This window comes from Siniperca chuatsi, linkage group LG10 (genome assembly GCF_020085105.1).
Source record: "Siniperca chuatsi isolate FFG_IHB_CAS linkage group LG10, ASM2008510v1, whole genome shotgun sequence".
NCBI lineage: Eukaryota > Metazoa > Chordata > Actinopteri > Centrarchiformes > Sinipercidae > Siniperca > Siniperca chuatsi.
In genome coordinates, this window is record NC_058051.1 from 22571278 (window position 1) to 22592698 (window position 21421).

The window sequence follows — 21421 nt, forward strand, 5'->3', positions numbered from 1 at the left end:
AATTATCACAATAGTTGATTAATTTCGAATTGATTACTCAACTAACCGTTGTTCAAGAGTTGTATTAATTTGCTGTAAAAAGCGCACAAATTATTTAAACCAAAACTGTTAATGGCACTAGATCTGCTCCTGATAAGAGTTTATTAGCCTTGTGCAGTATATCCATCTATTTCTCTAATCCTGTTCAGATTCTGAAGCCTTGCCAGTCTATCGCAAGTCTAACACACACAGATAAACAAAACATCCAGTTATTGGCAATTTAGAATCACCAAATGACCTAACCTGCATGTCTTTGGACTGTAGGAGGAAATGGGAATACATAATTTTGGAAACCCCCAAGTTTAAGAGAAACATGGAGAACACACACAAAGAAAAGATTCAGATATAAGGCCAAAGAGAAAAAAAATACTCTCTACTAGATGTGGTTTTTATTCAACTCACAGTACATTCTACAGATGCACACGTGTTACATCACCTTAATACAACAGAGTTTTGTAATACCTCCTCTTAAAAATGATGAATTGGTCCTAAAAATATAAAGGAACAAATTTAAAGTCACCAAAACTGTACATTATTAAAAATTCACTTAACACCACATTTGGTTTTCATGTTTTTTTTTTTTTTGAAAAATCGTCTGTCCCTTTAAGAGTAATAAGGAACATCAAAGTTTATTTCCTATCAATGGATTTGAGTTCAGTGTAAGAAACATGTTTAAATAAAACCCAGACTGAGTCATCCCGTCGCCTTCAGAGTACGCCAACCACATCGTACATTGGCCCTTGTACAGCACAAAAATCAATAAAAAGGAATGTAAAACAGAAAACCAGGCAGAAATGTGCCCAGTACCTCATTATCAATTCTAGTCTTTAAAATGGAAGGATTTTAGCCTTGCACATAACCACCTTCAGATGTTTTCGCCTGGTTAGATGGGCTACAGACAAGCAAAAGTATCAGTGTCATTTTCAACATGCATCAATTGCAGTTTTGAAGCTGCAAACACCATCTTCTCTTGTAGCAATTTTATATTATATAAGAGCAAACTTTCAGTGCGAGCTGTGTGTTGCAGTAGCATCCTTTCAGTTGTATAGTTTATGACACACATCTGGTGTGACTAGCTGATTATTTACTCTTAACAAGAGGGACAGTGAAATATAAGAGTCTAAACCCAGACTAACACTAAAAAAAATCCTCCAGTTTCAGAAATCAGTGTCTTTCACACAGCAGCAGAAGGTGGGTATGTGTGTGAAATCGTGTGCATGTTTGTGTGAGTGTGTTGGTAAAAACTGTGTATGTGTGCGTGCAAGACTTTAAGTGGAGGTTATACAACGTCTACTCGTGACAGTCCAAGAACAGATTCCTTTTAGTTTAACTGGCCTTTTCATAAATCATCTAGACATCTCTATAAGGTAATCTGTACACATTCACTACAAGCTATTGCTATTAAATAATCCCAGCTATTGTAATCTTTATATATATTTATATATAGAATATATAATAAAAATATATTGAGCAAAAAAATTACTTCTAGGCATAAGACCACGTTACATTACGTTTCCATTGAACAGGTAAGAAATGGCCCAAGCTCTGTGAAGTTTTGATCCATTTTGTTGTCGAGCGGTGCTAAACAGGTCCAGTATGCAGCAGTTAGGCTGCAATAGTGTGATCAGTCCCTGACCTTCTGCGTGAGTCTGAGAGCCGAAACACCCAGGGCCTGAGACCGTGTCATCGCCCCGCAGCAGGGCTTGACCAAAGGCCTCGCTACGACATGGGGCTTGTGAAAGGACGTGACAGGAGAACGCAAACAGGAGATGAGGTGCTGAGGTGAAGATGAGGAGACACAAGAGGAGGAAGGAAAAATGAAGAGAGACATGTTCTCACTCTCTGTGATGGGGAATGGTTACAAGTTTAAGCCAGTTCAGCTGTGGGCCTGGAAAAGATTAGGCCAGTAGAGGAAACAATAACAGACAAATAGCCAAAATCTATACATATATACCTATACATGAGAGAATACACATTGCTGGAAGAACCTCCAGACAGTCTTAGCGGTAATGGAGAGTGTGACTGGGACGGTGAAAGCACCAACAGTATACAGCCCCACCATCAGGGGGAAACGTCGAAGGCTCCTATTTGTCTTTATTTGAGTAGAACTCCGCCCAGCGGCTCTCAAAGAAACGCCTCATGGAGTGTCCAGCCATCCCCACCTCTGACGTGTCCTCATTGAACAGCTCACAGTTGTTGAAGACAAGCTGAGCGTCTGCCGCAAACTCCTCACAGCTGCAGTACCTGAGACAAGGAGGACAACAGAGGAGAGAAGAGACTGATATTAAAAAAAGTACCAGAGACGGACACAGAGGCGGCTGGAGAGCCTCTTTTTCAGGACTGGATGATAAGAGTTAGGAAAAGTCACTGCATATGAAAGAATGTCATATAGGATTAACAGGAGAGAAGAATATTCCCTCAAATACAGCATGTACTGTATATTTCTTTTATAAATGTGTAAGTAGACAACAACCAGCCAATCCTATGGACCAAGTAATCAACAGTTCCATATGCAAACACACCTGGGAAGGGGTGGGGGAAAGAAAATGTATTATTAAGGTGCATCTCCCTACACCAGCCGTGCCTGAGATAGACCTTGTCCAGAATCGGGCCAAAGTGCGCCGTGAAACTATCAGAAAATAATGTTTTATTTCTCTGATTTACTGCTTTGGCCTTTCTAACGCCGCTACCTCTCCATTTATTTTATTGCTTGCTCGACCACCACTGCTCCCTCTCTCACTCGCTCAAGACACACCTTCAAGCGGGTGTCCCTGTTGTAATGGAGATGCGAATCCCTGCCGCGCTGGGCTGACGCACTGAGTCAAACCGAGCCAAGCCAGCACATGTGCATGGAAAAGGGCTTTAAGTATTTTGTGGTATGTAGAGTCTGATTATGAAAGCATTTTCAAGATTGTATTGTGATTGTGTACTGGATATTTGCCTTATTTATTGTTATTTTGAGAATTAATGTTTTCTATAGAAACTGGGTGGGTTTCAGTAAAAATATCTTTTGTACTTTGGATGATATTTGTGATGTATTTACCTATTTTTTCTACTAATTGTTTTTTTGTTAGCTTATTGTTAGTCCCGCTTTTATCTGTTACCCACTGATAATTGTTTTTAAATTTTATTGGGTAAGTTGAGGGGAATTCGCCTTAATAATTTAATTTCCCCCGCCCCTTCCCAAGTGTTGACAGTTTGCGGGAGGTGTCTCCTTCAGAGAGGAAAATTAGGTAACATGTGACGCAGTGAACCTTCAACTAGAGCTAATAAATAAAGAAGAAATGAAACATGTAGCATGATCCGCTCTTACCCTCCCTGTAGCAGTCTCTCTCTCATGGTGAGGAAGTCCATGGGGCTCTTGATGATGCGGCGGTAGCCTGGCACCAGTCGGGGGTTGACGGGTTCAAGGAATGGCCAGGCATCAGCATGCGCTTCCATCTCCATTAGAATGATCCTGGCAGGAAATAAAATAAAATAATTAACACAAAGCAGTTTGACATAACTGCCAAAACAACTGTCACCCTGTAGTCGTAATTTCTTTAAAATACTGTTGTGTAACATTAATAAGATCATTCTGTGTGTGAATAGCTCGACAGCGATGAAGGCAGGACTCACTCGCAAAAGGTGAGGTCAGGCTGGTTGCGGGTTGTCATGCGACGACGTTTAGCGGCAGCGGCACCTCCTTCTCCAGAGTTACGGGAAGATGATGAGGAGGGTGCCACAGTGTCCTTGTACCGCGTTGCCATGCCACCACTACGTCGTGTTATCGTCTCATCTTCAGAGCTGTCGTCTTCATATCTTCTCTTCTTCACCCTGGTTCTCTTTTTGCACGAGCGCGGTGAATCACTTTCCTCCTGGGAGGAATAAGGAAGCAGATTGTGTTGAATGTATTAGAGAACAAATTACTTGGAAGGAAACAATTGCTGCAAAATGCTCTTAGATTTAAAATGGCCCTAATTTTCCCTATAAGTTCAGTTTGAAGTTCTTTCTTAGTCAAGATTCACAGGACGGGTTCTGACCTGGGCAACACAGGTAGGACAAAACCAGTCTCCCTCTGGCACCTGGGTGATTTTGGGCCTCAGGCAGTACATGTGGCAGCCACGATCACAACCGTCACACAGCAACAGGCAATCATCATTGTCTCCCTTCCTGCAAACCTGGCACGTCTAGTTAAAAAGCGATCAGAGAAAAAAAAATCCTTATTGTTAAAATTACAACAAATTTTAATTTGGTGTTGATTTTTTGTGTTACTTTTTTTTTTGGAGCACACTGCACAAAGTAAGTACACCAGGGTCCAAGAACAATCTTGCGAGATAGATAGAGAAGTTACATACCACTTTAGTCACAGATCTCTCCCAAGCAATGGCCTTCTCCAGCTGAAGTAAACACAGACAGACCTGGGGAGCGCTGCGGCAGCGATCCAGAGCCTGTCGCCATGTTCGTAGTCGAGATGTGATCTCACTTTCCAGACTGGAAAATCAGAAATGTATAAAAAAAAAAAATATATAAGGTTAAAAACATAAAACAAAACAAACTCATCCTCCTGCACTCCAAACAAAGCCAGTTCTTCTCACCTGATGACATCCATGGGATGCTCTTCTCCTGGGGTAGGGGTGAGAGGAGCGAGGCGCATCACTTCGGCTGGATTCCAGAGCGGCTCCTTCAGGTAGCGTCTCTCTATGTTTCGCTCAAGGTTTGCCAACCTCAGCACGGCCAAGTCCACCGGGTGTGTGGCGATACGTGGCAGACCAGACCACTCCTTCTTAGTTCGCACAATCCAGTCATCTTGCGGGTCGGCATCATGTTCATAGTATTGGAGGTCATCACGTGTGGAGTCTGGATCTGGAATTGTGTAGGGCTTAAGAAGGGGGCAGAGTCGAGACAGGGAGAGTTTAAGTATCAGTGATGGAGATAACTAAACAGGACTTATGCACAACTTAATTCTTCCAAGACTAAAGCATTGTGAGGAATTGTTTTATCAAGTGTTTTAATGGTTACCTGAAATTCTGCCATCGGTGTCTCTGTGTTAGATTCAGCATCATTAATTGCGATCTGAGGAAGTGCCTTAAAGAAACACAAAAAGGAGATGTAATGAGTTTTTACTACTTCCCATATGAGTCTATTGATTGCTTTTCATATTGTTGTGAATAGGACACACACACACACACCTCTCAGCAATTTGTTGCACATTTAAGTGCATTTATTTAAGTATTTTTTGGTATTTATTTTGACCATAGAGAGATGAAAGTAAATAAGAGGAGAGACTTGAACCGAGGACGTTTGTTCGTTGGTTAATTTTTCCAACCATTTCCTACCTGTTTCAATGACTTTCAAGGTTTGATACATGCAAATCTAAATATTATCTGGGCTGCTCTCGTCTCTTAGAATCACATTAAAAAGCCACTCATTTATCTTTTTATTGGAGTTTAAAAAAATCATCACTTTTAATTTCACTTTAACTCAACTTGATTTGTAGCTGTTGTTTTGACATATTTGAATTAAATCAGATGATGCATAATAGTGACACACAGAAAGTGAGGTAAATTCTTACCTTGAGATGGAGATCAGCGGCAATGACCCGCTGCTCCAGGTCCTCCACCCACTGTAGGACGCTGATGTCAGCCTCCATTGCTTTCTCTTGTACTTGCCAGGGCTGCTGCAAAGCCTCTACTAGCACATCCTTCTCCTCTACCTTCAACTCAAACATAGGGTCTAGCCAGAAAGAACACAAGAACAGTTGTAAGGAGAAAATGTGGCAACAGGGGTAGGAAAAAATGATGCTGCACTATAATGTCAAGTCAAAAAAATGTATTTGGACAGAGTTAAAATGCTGAGCGTCAAATTCCACTACACAACTGAGATATACAAACAACACTCACCGTCGATAGGTTTGGTGCACATCTCAGCTAAGCTCTCCATGTGTTTGGCCAAATGCTTATGGAGCACCTTCTCCCTGATGCCCCTTGGATGAAGGGCCTGTAAGGTGCTATACAGTTCCTCTGGACCCTTGATCCACCACCAGCCACGCACCATTGCTGGAAAAGAAAGGTAAGCATTACACAACACATTAAAAATAAGAAAAATACAGACTCTACTTAACTTGTGTTTTTCAATGAGAACAACACAATAAATGAACATGATATATACATTTACAAGCCAAGGGGTTTGTACTGTCCAGGATCAGCTCTCAACTGTCTAATAGGTTAGGAATTGTTAAATGTGGCAGCAGTCAAAAGAATTTAAAGGGAAAAAATACATTTCTCAGACTTCAGGCTCAAAATTGTAACACCCTTTTTAACCAGATACTACTTACATGCTGGTATGGGCTTGACGACCAGTTGTGTGAAGTACTGCTGCTCAAGCTCTTGGAACACAGAGTTGGGAGGTCGGCCACGGCGCTTGGCTGCAGCTCCTCTTGGCCCTCTGCGGGCAGGACTACTGCCTCTGCTACCTCTCCTCCGCCGGCGAGCTGGCCTGGTGGGGGTAGTCAGGGCAGGAGTGGCAGCAGGAATGGGAGCTGGAAGAACCTGGGGGGGTGCTGGTGGGGCATTAACAGTAGGGGGGATGTCCTGTGGTGTTGCTGGGGTCACAGGGTCAGCAGGAGCCAGGCCGGGCAAGAGCGGGTCCGGCTGAAGGTTGGGCAGAGATTATTTATTTATACACCATACAGACGACTCAAAGTGCAGTATTAAAAGCAAAAGTAAATGTATTTGTAGTTATGATTGTGGTGGCAAACCTGCATGAGTGGAGCAGCAAGTGAGGGCAGAGCACTCAGGATCTGAGGGAGGAGTTTAGGGGGTGAGGTGGGTATCTGGGGCTCGGTCACAGAGTTATTGTCACACGGTTGTTTGGGGAGCAGGTTGAACCACTGCCCCTGTTTTTCTGCCATCTCCTTCACACTCTCCTCTGGTCGATTACCCTCTGGAGCGTCCCCTGCTGCTGAGCATGTGCCGTTGGTCACTGCTTCTTGTGATTGGCTGAGCCAGCTCTGGAAAGCAGTCTGTGTCAGGTCTTGTGTGCCACTGTTCGGTGATCGCGGGCCTTCTTCACCCCCAGACCTGACACTACTTCGACGCCGGCGGCGAATCTTTGCCGTGCGGAGGTGAAGTTCCACTTCTGGTTTGATTTTTCGGGGGCGTCCTCGTCCTCTTGGCCTGCTCATGAGGGATGCAGTGCCAGGGAGGGGGTCCTCCTCTGGAGACGAAGTCTGGGCCTGGGCAGGGGTAGCAGAGAAAGGAGAGGAAGGTAGAGTAGGAGGGGGAGTGGTAGGCATGGGGGTCTCCTCAACTTTGGGCTCCTTTTTGAGGAAGGTGACAGGAACCTCAGCTACAAGGACATCTCCAGAAGCTGCATGATAGAAATGTAAGGAAAGTTTAGATGAAGGGGTTTGTAAAAAAAAAAAAAGTATAAAAATGGGAGCGATGCCACTTCTTTAAAATTTATTCTAAGACTCACTCAACAACTCTTCCGGTCCCTCGACCAAAATTCCTCCGAGGTGAGGTAGGGCGAGGTATCTGCGCCGGTAACGGTCCTGGCCCAGCAATGTGGCCCGCATTGAATGAGACGACTGTAGCAGCTTTTTACGGAAAAATGCTTGCCGCTGTGGAGATCCAAAAGCAGAGGAATATTTAATATAGAGCAACATAAATGTATAACACGCTGTGTCTGTGTAGCATCAGGTTTACCTTGGTTAGCTTATCTATCTGCCTTTCAAGCTCTGGAATGCTAGCAGTGGTAGGGCTCTCACTCTGTAACAGAAAAGATATAAATTAAATGTAGGAATAAACCATTTCTAATACTGAAACAAAAAAAAAAACACTATAACAGATATGTACATCACTGAGTTTGGGCTCTTCTTTGCGTGCACGGCGGTTGCCTCTCTCTACAGCTAGGCCACTCTCCTCCATACTGAGGTTTTCTTCCTCGGCCACTCTGGCACTGCGCCTCCTCTCCTCAAAACACAGCTCTTCCTCCGAGCGTCCTGTACGACGCGCTAGTGCCGCCTTCAGTCTGCAAGGGAGAAAACAATCAGGATCAAAATGTCATGTGGCTCTGTGCTTTAATTACAAAAAAGATCTGTGAATTTTTCTGTATTTGAAAAGAGAAAACCATGATCTTACTTGCGCAACTTCCCCTCAATGATCCACTTGTTCTTCCTGTAAGTTGCCATGTTTTCCAATGTGTTGTCAATGTCACTGAAATATAAAAGCATACATAAAGTAAAAGAAATGTGGTAGTAACAAACTTTTAGGTTCAAGAGTAACCTACAGAATAAATAATGAGTTCTTGTTCTAACCTTGTCACAATATTGCTGCTATTGAGCTCTTCCACCAGGAAACCCAGGATAGCTGCCTTGGTGTCAGGAGGCAGGGCATGAAACGTTTTGGTCCTCATTGTGTTGCACACTTCTGTATCATAACCGTGAGATTCCAAAAAGATGCGAAGTACTTCTGAGACTGTGCTGCGGGTCAGCTCTAACTCAACCAGCTTTTCCCCAAGGATCTTTATTGACTGAAGGTTGGAATGGGGAGATGGAGAGGAAAATGTAGATTAAAAAGGTTTATCATTCATTATCAGGAATTGCATTAATGGAGAAAGTGCTCAAACTGTATCACACACCTGATAATATGATGGCAGGCCTGGATCATGGAGTGCAGCCTCCACCAGCTTAATCAGAAGGTCCTGGATCTCTCCTTGGCTGTCGCCCAGGCCTAAGAGGCCCTCCTGCAGAGTAGCAAGGCTGGGAATGTCCTTGGGTACATTGAGACCAATCACCTTTCCATAGCCATGTAGGAACTCAACAACAGCCAGGCAGTGTGCAAAAGCTGTGCCAGAAAGAACCACACCAGGGATACGGGACAGCTCTGGCAGGGGCTGATGGAGACAAAGTTCAAAGGTCATGATTACCTTAAAAAAAATCCTCTGCAATCACAGTGCTAAAAGAAACTGTGTTTAAACTACAAAACTCACTTTGTGGTCAGTGAGACACATGTCCTCAGTGGGCTTCTTCAGTTCTTCTGCGATCAACTGCTGCCTCTTCCGCTCCTCCAGACGTCTCTGGGCCTGCGCTCTCCTCTCTGCTGCCCTCTTAGCTGCCATAGCAGCCTGAGCTGCCGCCTCTGCCTCTGCCTGGGCTTTAGCCAGAGCCTTGGCTTTACTCCGAGCACCCAGCACCCTCTTACCCTGGGCTATCCTCTCCTCATCAGTCTGCTGTATTGGTGGAGGAGCCTCAACCTTGACTGACCTCCTGCGGCCAGGCTTCTTGGGCTCTGCAGCAGACCCTGATGCTGGCTGTGTGACCTGTGGGGCTGTCGGGTCAGTTGGTTCAGCCTTCAGCTCTAGGTTGTTGGCCTCTTGCTCAAGCTGAACCCACAAAGGAAAGAAAGAACAGGTGAAGGTGAGGAAAGGGTAGTGCTGAGGAAAATGCTGATAAATAATTTTTTGTTGAGTGCTTGTCTGTACCTTGGCTTTCTTTTTTGCCTCTTTCATCTTCTTAATCTTTGCATCCTCCCTTCTCTTCATTCTTGCCTAAATAATAAACAGCAGCAACAAAATCAGGATGAGATGTCAACAGCATAACAGCTCAACAGTACAAACAGTCTGAACTACATACCTTTCTCTTCATTTTCTTTTTAATTTTTGCAAGTTTCTCCTTTTCCTCCTCCGTGAGAGCTTCTACAAAAAGGGAATACAAACAATTAGCTACAGTACAAACTTCATGAGGTTATGTGCTTAGCAAGTCATCTGGTCTTAAGACTCCTGCATGCCAAGTCTTAACTATAAACTAGCTATAAACACACAACTGTACACACCCTGTACACTCACACCTCCTCCTGTCTACATTCACTCACCCTTGGCCTCAAGTCGCTTCAAAAGCTTGGCGTCAACTTTGCTAAGGAGATCAATCATCTTGGGTTTGGGTGGTCGACCAGGGCGGCGGGCCTGCCCTCCCTTCAGACCACGAACCCTGCAGGGTTTTTCTTTATCAGGGTTCGGAGGTCGACCTCGCCGGCCAGTGATGGCCATGATCATAGAGGGAACCTCCTCATTAGCCAAGAGGACCCACTTCATACCCTGTAACATATTGTAGAGAATGATTTCTGACATGTTTTATAACACCATGAGTTTAACTGTGCAGTAGTTTTGATCCAAATCCTTGACAGTGAATGATTTTACTTTCTTCTTAAATAGAAAAAATAAACTGAGCAGTACTCTGTAAATATACAGACCTCAGAACTTTCTCTTTCTTCATAAAAATCTCCAACAGGCATGCGTGGGCTGAAGCTGAAGTGTTCTCTGGTGACCACACTGTCTGTGTGTCTCTTCAAGTACTGGCGAAGCAATTAGGAGAACAGGCAAGAGAGAAAGAAAAATAAGTGTTTTGACATCATCGGTACATCATCTGTTTTATTTGCCTTGCCTATGATTTTAATAACTTAAAAGACTTTTATGGTTTTGATTTATAGCCAGGAAAATGTACCTTGATTATTTCCGGGAACTGCTTCATCCTCCTTCCACAAGGTGTGTAATACCAGGTTTCGCCCTTCATGCGGTTCTCCATTTTCTTCACACGAATCTCCCTCTTCCAACTACAGTGAAGAGAGTTCATTATTCCATTCCTGTCATACAGCAGCTTTTTAGACATAGAGATATAACATAAACACTGCACACATTTGAAAACTTTTCAAAACTAACTAAATAAAAACACAGATTTTTGAGACCTTGGACAACCAAAGAGGTTCAGCTCTTTTTTTAAGTAATTAACAAAATCTAATTTTTTTCACTAGAATCAACTGAAAGATGAACATGGAGAGCATGCCAAGACCTCGAATCAGAAAACTTTATGCAAAACTGAAATGTTTCTAGTCACAGAAAAAGGATTACTAAACCATCTGTATAACTGTTTTGAGTAAAACTGGAGTTTAGTTAGGGCAGTTAACCGGATCACTCAGAAATCATGCTTGCTAAGCACGTTTTAGTTAATTGTATCAAATGTATTTAATATTAACTGTGCAGACACTAACATTTGGAGTTATGACAGTCCTCTTGACACATTGGCTTGCACAAATTTTGCTTTAAAAAAAAAGATTTTTACATCTTTAGCCAATAGTGATTCGGACCAAGTGGAAGAACATGAATAAAAATTCCACAAGGGAACATTACCCATGCTGCAGTGGGAACTGAACCTGCTCCTCAGTTGCAACCCTCCTTCTGTTAGATTCACCTGTTCAAGTAAATGCACACGACCACGCTTAACATTAGATTGTTAAACTGTAATATCATATCTCAACAAAATGCCATCATGTGGAACCCCCTCACAAAACTCTTCTTCATTACCTGCAGTGGAGCTGTCATCATCATTTTCATCATCAGCAGTTTTTTCAGCATCTTGTTTAGGTGTTTTTACTGCATTTCCTTCTTGGTCTTGTTTCTTGACCCTTTTCACCTTCTTGGGTTTCTCGATAGCTGTGTTAATAGCTGAAGCGTTGGCCAGAACAGCTTCAATTGTAGCTGTGATTGGATCAACCTCTTCTGTGGGCGGCCTAGCCTCTCCACATACATCTGATGTTTCTTTAACATTCACCTTGACAGACTTCTTCCTCTTTCTGCCCTTGGCTACCTCCTCTTTATTGCCTCCTTCTTCATCAGTCTTCATCTTATCCACTTTAGGGGTTCGAACCCGAGGCTTCCGCTGGGCCTCCTCAGGAGCTTAAAATAAAAGGGAAAAAGACAAAAAATGTTTTACTAAAATCTAATAATTTAAGAAACATTTAGTTGAAATCCGAATGTTGAATACCTGGGGTTTTAATCCATACTGCCTTTGGAGCTCGAGGTTTGCGTGGTTTCCCTGGGGTTTTCAGATGTCCTCCAGCAGCTGACACCATCTGATCAGTTACTGGCTGGAGTGGGTGTACAGCAGGGCCCTCTACTGGGGTACTGAAGGCGATGAAGTTCTCATCTCTCATCTTGAAGCTCGGGGGAGTCATTGTCTCATTAACAGTGGTCTTAATGCTAATGCGTCCAGCTGAGTCTGGTGTATCATGTCCTCTGGGCTCCCACTCTGCTTCAGGTCCTGATATAAACATTAAATAGTGTTAGCAGAATTCAGAAATATAGGATTAAAAGATAAAATCAGATTAGGATAATGCATTCTACATATCTATATTAATAACCACTGCTTGTCAAACCATGTGATACTAGTTTGCATGATCATGAACTGTAAGAATGTACCTTGACGGCCTGGCTGAGATGGCACAAATGAGCGTGAGTTGGACACATCACTTGAGTTGACAGAGGGCTCTTCCATCTGAGAGGTGTTGTTCAGAGAAGACTCCAGCATGGACTCTCCTGTGACTGGGAAGCTGTCCTTGGTCTCTTCTGCCTCAGACTCTTCCCCTTCCCTGGTGTCATCTCTGGAGTCTTCGACAGGGGAGCTGCTATCTCTAGTGGTGTCAAACGCGGTAGATGGTTCCTCTTCTGGATGGGAAGTGCTGTCAAACAGAGAACTGTCCTTTCTCAGGTGAAAGCTGTCAAAGTGAGTGGAGTCATCTCCGCATGAGCTATCACCATCTAAAAGAGAGGTTTTTTCCAAGACAGAGCTGACATCGATTCTAGAGGGGGTGTCAAATGTTGAATTGCCATCAAATAGAGAAGCTGTATGTGAAGAGTTATCAAAACTGTCTTCATCGGTCAGATGTTCTACCCTTGTGCTGTGGAGATGTGAGGACTTTCTGAGTGGAGTCTGCTCCACCATGGAGTCCTCTGCCTCACATATGACACTGCTTTGCATGTGGTGCCTTTCAGAATCTGTCTGTTTATTCTTGGGCTTTTGATCAGAGGTGACTGTGGTCTGCAAGGGTTTCCCAGGAAGATCAGTGAGGGATTTGGGTGAGCCAAATTCAGATTTATTAGTCTCAGTAGCTTCCACCTTCTGTGATATCCTTTTCATGCCCAAATCAAGCTGAGGAAGGTGTTCCTCTGGTTTTTCGTTTCTTTTATTAGCCAACACTTTCCTCTCCTCACTATGACCATGGTGCTCTGGCTTGGGAGACTGCTTTAGTACATGAGAAGGAGTGGTGTTAGGAGGATGCTGCTCAGAGTCAGAACTTCGGACCACTCCAGAAGACGTACCTATTGCAGGAGGCACAGACACCAAGGCAGGAGGGGCGGACACGGGTGCAGTCCTGGAGGCTTGAGTGGTTAGAAGAGGTAGGGTAGACAGAGGTCGGACTGTAGGACTTTCATGGGCTGCTAGGGAGGATAACTCAGAGTCAGCTGCTGGAGGAGTGTATGTCTGACGCTGGGGTGTGGGTGCTGGGTCACAAGGCTTACTGCCAACTGAAGTTTTTGACATTAGAGGTGGCGGCATACCAGTGAATAAGGATTTTGCACCCACTGATGAAGTGGGAGATATTAGTTTTGGGGGTCCAGGCTTTTCATGCCAAGCTCCAGATGTATCGGGAAAGCAAGATGTCATCAGAGGTGACTTGGACCCTTGAACCATCTGTTGAAGAGATGAGATGGGTGCAGACACTGAGTAAGAAGACGTGGACACAATGGTAGGATGGGAGACAGTTGAACGAGGCCCAGAAGCTTTAGGAGGCAAAGAAGACTTAGTCTGATGAGCCACAAACTCAGATGAAGTAGAAGAGACGGAAGAAACTCCTGCAGGTCTAAACACACTATCAGTCGAAGCAAGAGGTGTAGACAACATTGGAGGTGATGCAGGCAGGGAGGAGGAAGAGGATCCCATTGGCAGATGATTGGATCCATCAGGGGATATCTCAGTCGCAGCAGAAGTGGGAGCCCTGAGGCCTTGCATCATTAGAGAAGGTGAGGAAAGTCTGGGAGGAGCAGTGGGAGATGAAGCAGAGGACACATTGGGAGGTGTTGAGATTTGTGGTGGAGTAGATTCTACATCAGGGGATGATACTATAGGGGCCCCAGGGGCAGATGTGGGAGACTCAGAGACAGCAGGAGCTACAGAGACCCGAGGTGGTGTTGAGGCCTTGGTTAGAGACGTTGACACTGCTGCAGGAGATGTAGATGCAGAAAGCTGGGATGACACAGACTGGGGAGGTGTATTCATTGCTGGCTCTCTGACAGGGGATGCCATTTCTGGACGCTGAGCTACTGGCTGTTCCGAATGCTGACGATAATCACTTGTAGGTCCGACAGGTTTGGGTAGCCTCTGGGCCCTTTCCATGCCATTATAGCTTGTGTCTACCTCTTTCACAGCTTCTCTCGTATTCCCTGAAATAGAAGACAATCAACAAAATAGTCAAAAAAAACATAACCCTTTAATTTGCAGAAAGGGGTGTTAGATGAATTTAGGGTATTGTACATTGAAGCATCTGATGGTCATGCTGATAATGAATTTTGATACAATAATTGTGTAGAAAAATGACATTTTATAGATAAGGATGTTCAGTAGGCTATTCCTAGCAAACCACCTCAGAGACAGTTTATACAGTTTCACATTGTCAAACAGTGGCACCTGCTGGTTGAATCTTGGCACTATCCAGCTTGATAGTAGATTGACTCTCAATCATGCAAATCACAATCACCTGAGTGATGAATGTGTTTGTGTCTATATATTTCTTGTTCTGCTTTGTAATTGTGATTTGTCAATGCCTGATGAAGATCTCTGTTAGATCGAAACGTTGCTAAATTAAAATTGCTGGGAACTATTAGTACAGTGTGCGGATCTTTGGCCTGGTTCGATATCTTGGCACTATCCCACCACTGAGCACTGGCAGTGACACTGACCCGTTACCAGACATTCACGTGCAAGAAAAAACTAGTAGGGCTGCAACTTGACATTACTTTCATTGTCGATTATTTTCTACATTAATCGTTTTTTCTAAACATAATGAAGAGTGGCCATCAAAATTTCACAGAGCCAAAAGTGACCCATTCAAATATCTTGTTTTGATCGACCAAAACTGCAAAACCCAAAGTTATTCAGTTTACTCATCATGTAAGACTAAATAAATAAAATAAAACTATATAAAAATTACAAAATAAAATAAATAAATGAACAACCCATCAAATTTTCACATTTGAGAAACTGGAACCAGAAATTTTTGGCATTTCTGTATGAAAAATGACTAAAGTGATTAATCAGTAATTAAAATAGTTATCAATTAGCTGTTTTAAGCTAAACCATAAATGTATTTAAACAATAATAATTAATACAGATGCCATGGATAATCTGATATGCAACCAGGCCATGTCATGTTTTAATGTGATCAGCAGCTGGGATGGCTAGGCCAAGTATGGCCAAAGAGGAAGAAGACCATATGACTATATGAGTATCACTCAACAGTTTATGAGGAAATAAAACTACCAGAAATACAGTAGTTTAAAAATGCAGCAGTAACCAAATCCAGGCACAAATGTAATAAAAATTACTTTTTATGGTAACTGGAGAAACACAGAAGGACTGAAAGGATAAAATGAGTCAAAAGGTTTCACAAACACATCTGTAAGTGTAAATTGGTCACCTTGCATGACAGCAGATATTCCCACATTGCTGGTATGGGGGCTCCGTTCCCTGTTGTGGCCCTTGGGTGATCCACTATCCTGCACTGTTGATGGAGACATCACTGGTGCTGAAGACATCCCCACAGGGAGAGGACTGCCAGTGCCCCCTCTGCCTAAACTGTGGTGCTGTGGGCTGCCACGCGGAGGAGTAAAATTCTGGGCAGCTGGGGGCATCATCTGAGCCTGTCCTTGGGGCTGAGACTGCTGTGGTGGCTGCTGCTGCTGCTGCTGGGGAGATGGCAGGGACGGGTGCTGGGGTTGATGCTGGTAGTAGGGCATCCCATTAGGCATCATGCCATAATGCTGTGGTTGCTGGTGCTGCTGGTGGTGGTGTGGGTTACGATGGGAGTGGAGGTGCTGCTGTGACTGTTGATGCGGGGGCGGTTGTAAGGACTGCTGCTGGTGATGCTGTGACGGTGTAATTCCAGGATGTGCCTGACTCTGGTAGGTCCCATACATACTGTGGGAATTATAACTTATCTGCTGTGGGCCAGGGTTACTCCTGTTCCAGTACTGACTCCCAGTAAGAGGCATGTTCGGTGGGCCTGCCGCAGGGGGCTGGTGGGAGCTTTCAATACCCCCATTGAGTTGGTACTGTCCATGACCCTGGTAGTGGTGCTGTGACTGAGGCTGCACCATTCCAGGTGTAGGCTGCTTCTGGTGCATCCCGTGCCCAGGAGAGCTGCCCATGGCTGGACCATACTGAGGGTGTCCTCCCCACAAGTAGTCATAGCCCATGCTGCTCTGGTGGTGGTTGCTCATGTGTGGGTAAGGAGCTGTTGGTGGGTGGGAACCAGGCACACCGGACCCGAGTACAGTAGTGATGCCATTCACATTCATTTCGCCATTTGTATCTGTTAGACACAGGAACATTAGTCAAATTAAAAAAGTTACAGTTTGCATTAGTTAAACGTCGTGTTTGTAGACTTTTACACTGAGATAGTTTAGACTATTAAATTCAAGAACTGGTGGAGGGAGAACGTGAGGTCTGGCTCTATAAAGTTCATGAACTGACACCCGTTTGGTACAGTGCTTAGGGATGAAAATACTCACTCTTCCCCTGCTGAGGAAAACTCATGGAGGACCCGTTAGTATAGAGAGAATCCCCTGAGGAGAGTTTCAGTCCTGAGTTTGCTGAGGAGTGGGTGCCATAGTTGAAATGATTATTTGACTCCATCTGAAAAACAAAAAGAAGAGAAAAAATGAATACACTCTAATATTCAATGTTCTTCTCCAGTAAAATGTTATGCAATAGCTTAACGGGCCAAAGATGCATGTGCATGGTATGAATCACAAATGTATTTTTTTAAATTAATTTTCATTTATTTATATCATACAGTTGAAGAGTTGCTATGTAATGTATACAATTTAATCCGCGAAATATCTATCTTAAATGATTTTGGCAACTGCAGCTTGTGACAGCACCATTTCATTCCAACAACAACCGTCAAAATGTCGCAGCCAACAACAGCAGATGCCAGGCCCCAGCGAGCCGTAATGGACAATCTGGATATTACGATAGAAGATCATCATTACCGCTGATGGGGCGCTGCTAACATGAGCACATCCTCTTTAACCTACCATGATAAATGTACGGCCCAGGCAGACATTGCCACACAAACAGTACTCAAGACCCGGCGGCCTCGGCCAACTAACAATGGAGGGATTAGCGAGAATATTTTACAGTCACTCCAAGGCCTGAATGACTGTTACCACACCGCTCGCTGTTTAGCAGTCACATACCATCGTGGTACAAAAGTAGCCCTCTATGGATACTTGATTTCCTAATTCAACAAGGCCGTTGCAAAAGCGTTAGCTAAGTCGCGCTAGCTGCGTTCTCAAACGAACAATTCACTTTAAAGCGCTGCTAGTCAGCTGTGCTAACAACCGATACCATTAACGTAAGATATGAGTTCAACACATCAAGGGGTTGGACAGACCGTTTACTTTAGCGTGAAACATCGGACAAAAATACCCCCCCGCTCCAGTTCCAAGGTTATTTAGCTAAATCATCACAATAGAACCTAGCTAACACACGCTAGCTAGATAGCTAACTGATAGCATCCTTCACGTTTACCTATAGTAACGTTAAGTACGGTTCTTAAACTGCGATGTTAGCTGATAGCCAGGTAGCAGGTACCGCAACCACGCTGGTTTGGATCCATGGTGCCCATCAGCAATAGAGAGCGCCGCGGATGGAAATAAATATCAACCGGTCTTGTTGATAATGACTAACGTAAACTCACTAAGACTAGCTTGTTAACAGATGGAGGCGTGCTCCCTTTTGTTCACGGGCTAACGTTAGCTAGCAGCCAGATGAAGTTACATTGTTTACGCTGCACGCACACAGACAATTTTTTTTGCAGAGCATCTTCCTCCCACACTATCACCATCAAAAGTTTCGCTGATATTTCAGTTAAAGCTATCCAACCTTTCAGTCCTTGGATTTCGAAGGCGCAGACGCCTCTAAACCTTCGTCTAAACGGATATGCGGGTGAAGATGGCACAGAGGTAAATAATAAAGAACTATTCCCTAACCTTTGGGTTTTAAATTAGCAAACATGGCTGGTGTGGTCCAGTGCAGCCATGATCACAGAACAGAGCGAATAGTAGCAGTGTAAACGTCCCACCGATAACCACACACACATCCGGTCAAATGTCTTAATGAAACTTCACAAGAAAATCCCCATAATAATAATAATAATAGCTAGAATCATGTATTATTATTATTATTATTATTAATAATAATAATAATAATGACCCTACATTACTTTTTGATAGTAGTAAAAGCATCCTCAACAAAATTTAAAATATCAAAAGGACTCATCATGCAAGAGGCAGTTTTTTTTTGTTTTTTTAACTGTGTATTTATTTAACTTTTTTTTTAAACAAAATCAGTTACATAACTTTTACATACAATATTAATGATATTTTTGTGTCACCACAAAAATGAAACAAAAAAACCCACTAAGTTAAAAATAAATACAAAAAAAACAAAACAACCCTGACAGCAATTCAGTAAATGCACCACATATCAGTAAATTACCTGCATGGTTTAAACATTAATATATTAATATATGTTAAAACTATTTCCTTCGAGCAAATACATTTCAATAAGTGCCCACTTCTGTCGAAAAAAGTCAGATTTTACCTGCAAGTCCGCGATCATTTTCTCAAATATATATATCTGTTTCAGTCTTTGTGTCCACACTGTCACAGTAGGTTTGTGCACCTTCATCCAGTTTACAGTGATTATCTTCCTGGCTGCCATTAATAATATATGTAATACAAATAAGTGGGATTTACTGAACTGATCTGAGGGGAAACCATCAAGCAAAAAAATAACTGGGTGCATTGGTGTATCTCTTCTTAAAATTTTATTAATTTCCCTTTTAATCCCCAGCCAATACAATAGTACTGTGGGACATTCCCAGAATATATTATGCACATACCATTCCACATCCTCTCCAACACTGTGATAATGGCGATGCACTGTCAAATTTGGCAACCACCAATGGGACTCTGAAGAATCTCATTTTCATTTTCCAATCAAATTCCTTCCACATTTGACTACTTATACCCTTATGACAGCCAGCGCATATATTTGTCCACATCTCATCCTCTATTACAGTATTTAACTCTAATTTCCAATTTCTTTTTATATGAAATGTGTCATCAGATTGGTCCTGCATTAACTTCCTATAAATATGTGCTGTATGATTTTTAGTAGGTAGACCATGTTCAATAATATTAATAAACATTTGTTGGAGTTCTTTTGATTATGTCCCAATGTTTATAATTTGTGATATAATGTTGTAATTGTAAATATTCATTAGATTTCAATGAAAACCTATCACATTGAGAAATGGATCTTATGGTCTCCCCATTAAAAAATTGATTAACTATCTTTAAACCATTCTCTTCCCATCTACTAAAGACACCATCCCATATAGAAGGAAGAAAATCTGGGTTACCTTTAATGGGTATTGCACGTGATAAGGCTATTATTCCTCTAAACTTCTTTTGTGTGGTGGACCAAATTTTAACAGTATGCTGTTATATATATATATATATATATATATATAAAATGTTGGGTAGTTTCATTTATAATAACGCATCATATTTTATTATGCTTATTATTCAGTATTTTTAACAAAAATCTTAAGTATGCAACTATCAAATAAATGTCCTCTCATATACATTAACTTTAAATGCTGCTATATTGTTTTTGCTACATGTACCACATGTTTATTTTTTATACCGGACTACTTATTTATACATATACTGCATCATTTGCACTCCAGTACTATGTACTGAATACTGCAATAACTCATCTACTGCACTGTTATTTCTGTCCATAATTTGCACTACTTTATATCCATTGCACTACTGTTCTGCCCAGTCCAATTCATTATTGTACATATCCATCAGTATACTTATGTTTATAGTAATGCCATCTATATATAATGTCCATAGTACCACTTGTAAAATATTTTCATAATATTGCTCTATCCTGCATTTATGCACACACTTTATATCCTGCACTTGCTTATTGCACTTCTGGTTAGACCTAAACTGCATTTCGTTTCCTTGTACTTGTACATGTGTAATGACAATAAAGTTGAATCTAATCTAAATGAAGTGGAGTAAAAAGTACAATCTGAAATGTAGAGGTATTTAGTACCATCCAATAGAAATACTCAAATAAAATAGCCTACAATACCTCAGAACTGGGGGCTACTTGAGTAAATGTACTTATAGTTACTTTCCACCACTGTTAAATACTAACAAGTCGATATTTGTTTTGTTTTTTTTAATTAATAGTTAGGCCCAGGTGTGAGGGTTATTTTTATTATACGTTATTTTTAAATTTGTTGTTTGACAAGGTTAGATTATTGTAAAGGAGGCAGGTTTTTAATAAAAGCTAACAGACAGCTAACTTAAAGTGATAATGCAAACCAGAGCCTCTTACAGGTACAAAACGACTGTCAAATCTACGCTTTTATTTTAATGTGCTTTAGGGTGAAAACAGGAAACTAGTATTGAATATTACAGTCATCTTATCGGAAATGACAGTGAGGAAATCAGGCCTTTAATAAGGAAGTATGCTAATTTTCTGGGCCGAGGAGCCTGGTGGTGTCTGGGTCCTAGCGCCGAAACAGGCAGGCGTGAGAGTTAAAGTACTCAAGTACAAATACTGTAATATAAGTAAGATTACGTCTATTAAATACAACTTGGTTACATTTGTTTAAAAACTACTCTTGAGTTTGGACAACATAAAGGGGGCAGTGTTGTATCTTTAAAGCAATTTCATGTCACACCAAACAATCCCTCTACAATCCAGTGATGCTCTGTAAAGGTGAGTCTAAAAAAATTCTAAAAAATTACGAGAGCAAGGTTCAAACTGAAGTGTCATTACAGCACGACTGTAGGCTGCTGTAGTTCTCTTTGCAATAGTTAACATATTTTATCCAAAATGTTTTTCAGTACATCTGTAACCAGGTTTGAAGCCCAACTTACTCCCACGAGTCACAACTACAAATTATGTAGTCTCTCCAAAATTATTCCTTTTCCAATGATATATGGGGGTTAAAGCCACTAAGTAAAAACAAAATACATATTTTTCCTCTTACCTGTAGTGCTATTTATCCTTCTAGACCGTTTTGGTGAGTTGCAGAGTTTTGGAGATACCAGCCGTAGAGATATTTGCCTTCTTTCAAAGATAAGTGAACTAGATGGCGTAATGGAACGGATGAGCAGTTTCATGTAGGAGAGGATTATCTTGAGTAACCGGGTCATGATTTCTGGAGAGACATTGCTGTGAGTTTTTCAA

General features: G+C 42.2%; 1 protein-coding gene across 4 annotated transcripts; it reads right to left on the reverse strand.

Annotated features, from left to right (window-relative positions):
* Positions 1-406: 406 nt before the first annotated feature.
* baz2a (bromodomain adjacent to zinc finger domain, 2A) lies at positions 407-18270 on the reverse strand. Of its 4 annotated transcripts, none has more exons than XM_044212560.1 (30): positions 18127-18270; positions 16642-16765; positions 15549-16442; positions 12274-14295; positions 11840-12115; positions 11380-11751; positions 11206-11266; positions 10523-10631; positions 10272-10373; positions 9894-10116; positions 9656-9717; positions 9505-9570; positions 9013-9405; positions 8662-8916; positions 8339-8553; positions 8163-8237; positions 7878-8052; positions 7728-7790; positions 7498-7642; positions 6779-7389; positions 6356-6671; positions 5922-6077; positions 5594-5754; positions 5041-5106; positions 4617-4900; positions 4377-4512; positions 4062-4208; positions 3658-3896; positions 3353-3496; positions 407-2283 (listed from the first exon to the last, which is right to left on the reverse strand). In XM_044212560.1, exons 2-30 carry the CDS (start codon positions 16763-16765, stop codon positions 2124-2126), a joined length of 8052 nt encoding a protein of 2683 aa, XP_044068495.1. In that variant the 5' UTR covers positions 18127-18270; the 3' UTR covers positions 407-2123. The 4 variants fall into 4 exon arrangements, with proteins under 4 accessions (XP_044068495.1, XP_044068494.1, XP_044068496.1 ...); XM_044212559.1 differs by having other exon boundaries at positions 18020-18191; XM_044212561.1 differs by lacking the exon at positions 18127-18270 and adding an exon at positions 17666-17846.
* Positions 18271-21421: the final 3151 nt, after the last annotated feature.

Coding starts and splice junctions, on each gene's coding strand:
- baz2a (XM_044212557.1), bottom strand. Junction 8,554..8,661: donor GCCTGCCATCATATTATCAG/GTGTGTGATACA, acceptor TCCAACCTTCAG/TCAATAAAGATCCTTGGGGA. Junction 5,755..5,921: donor GTGCACCAAACCTATCGACG/GTGAGTGTTGTT, acceptor CTTTCTGGCTAG/ACCCTATGTTTGAGTTGAAG.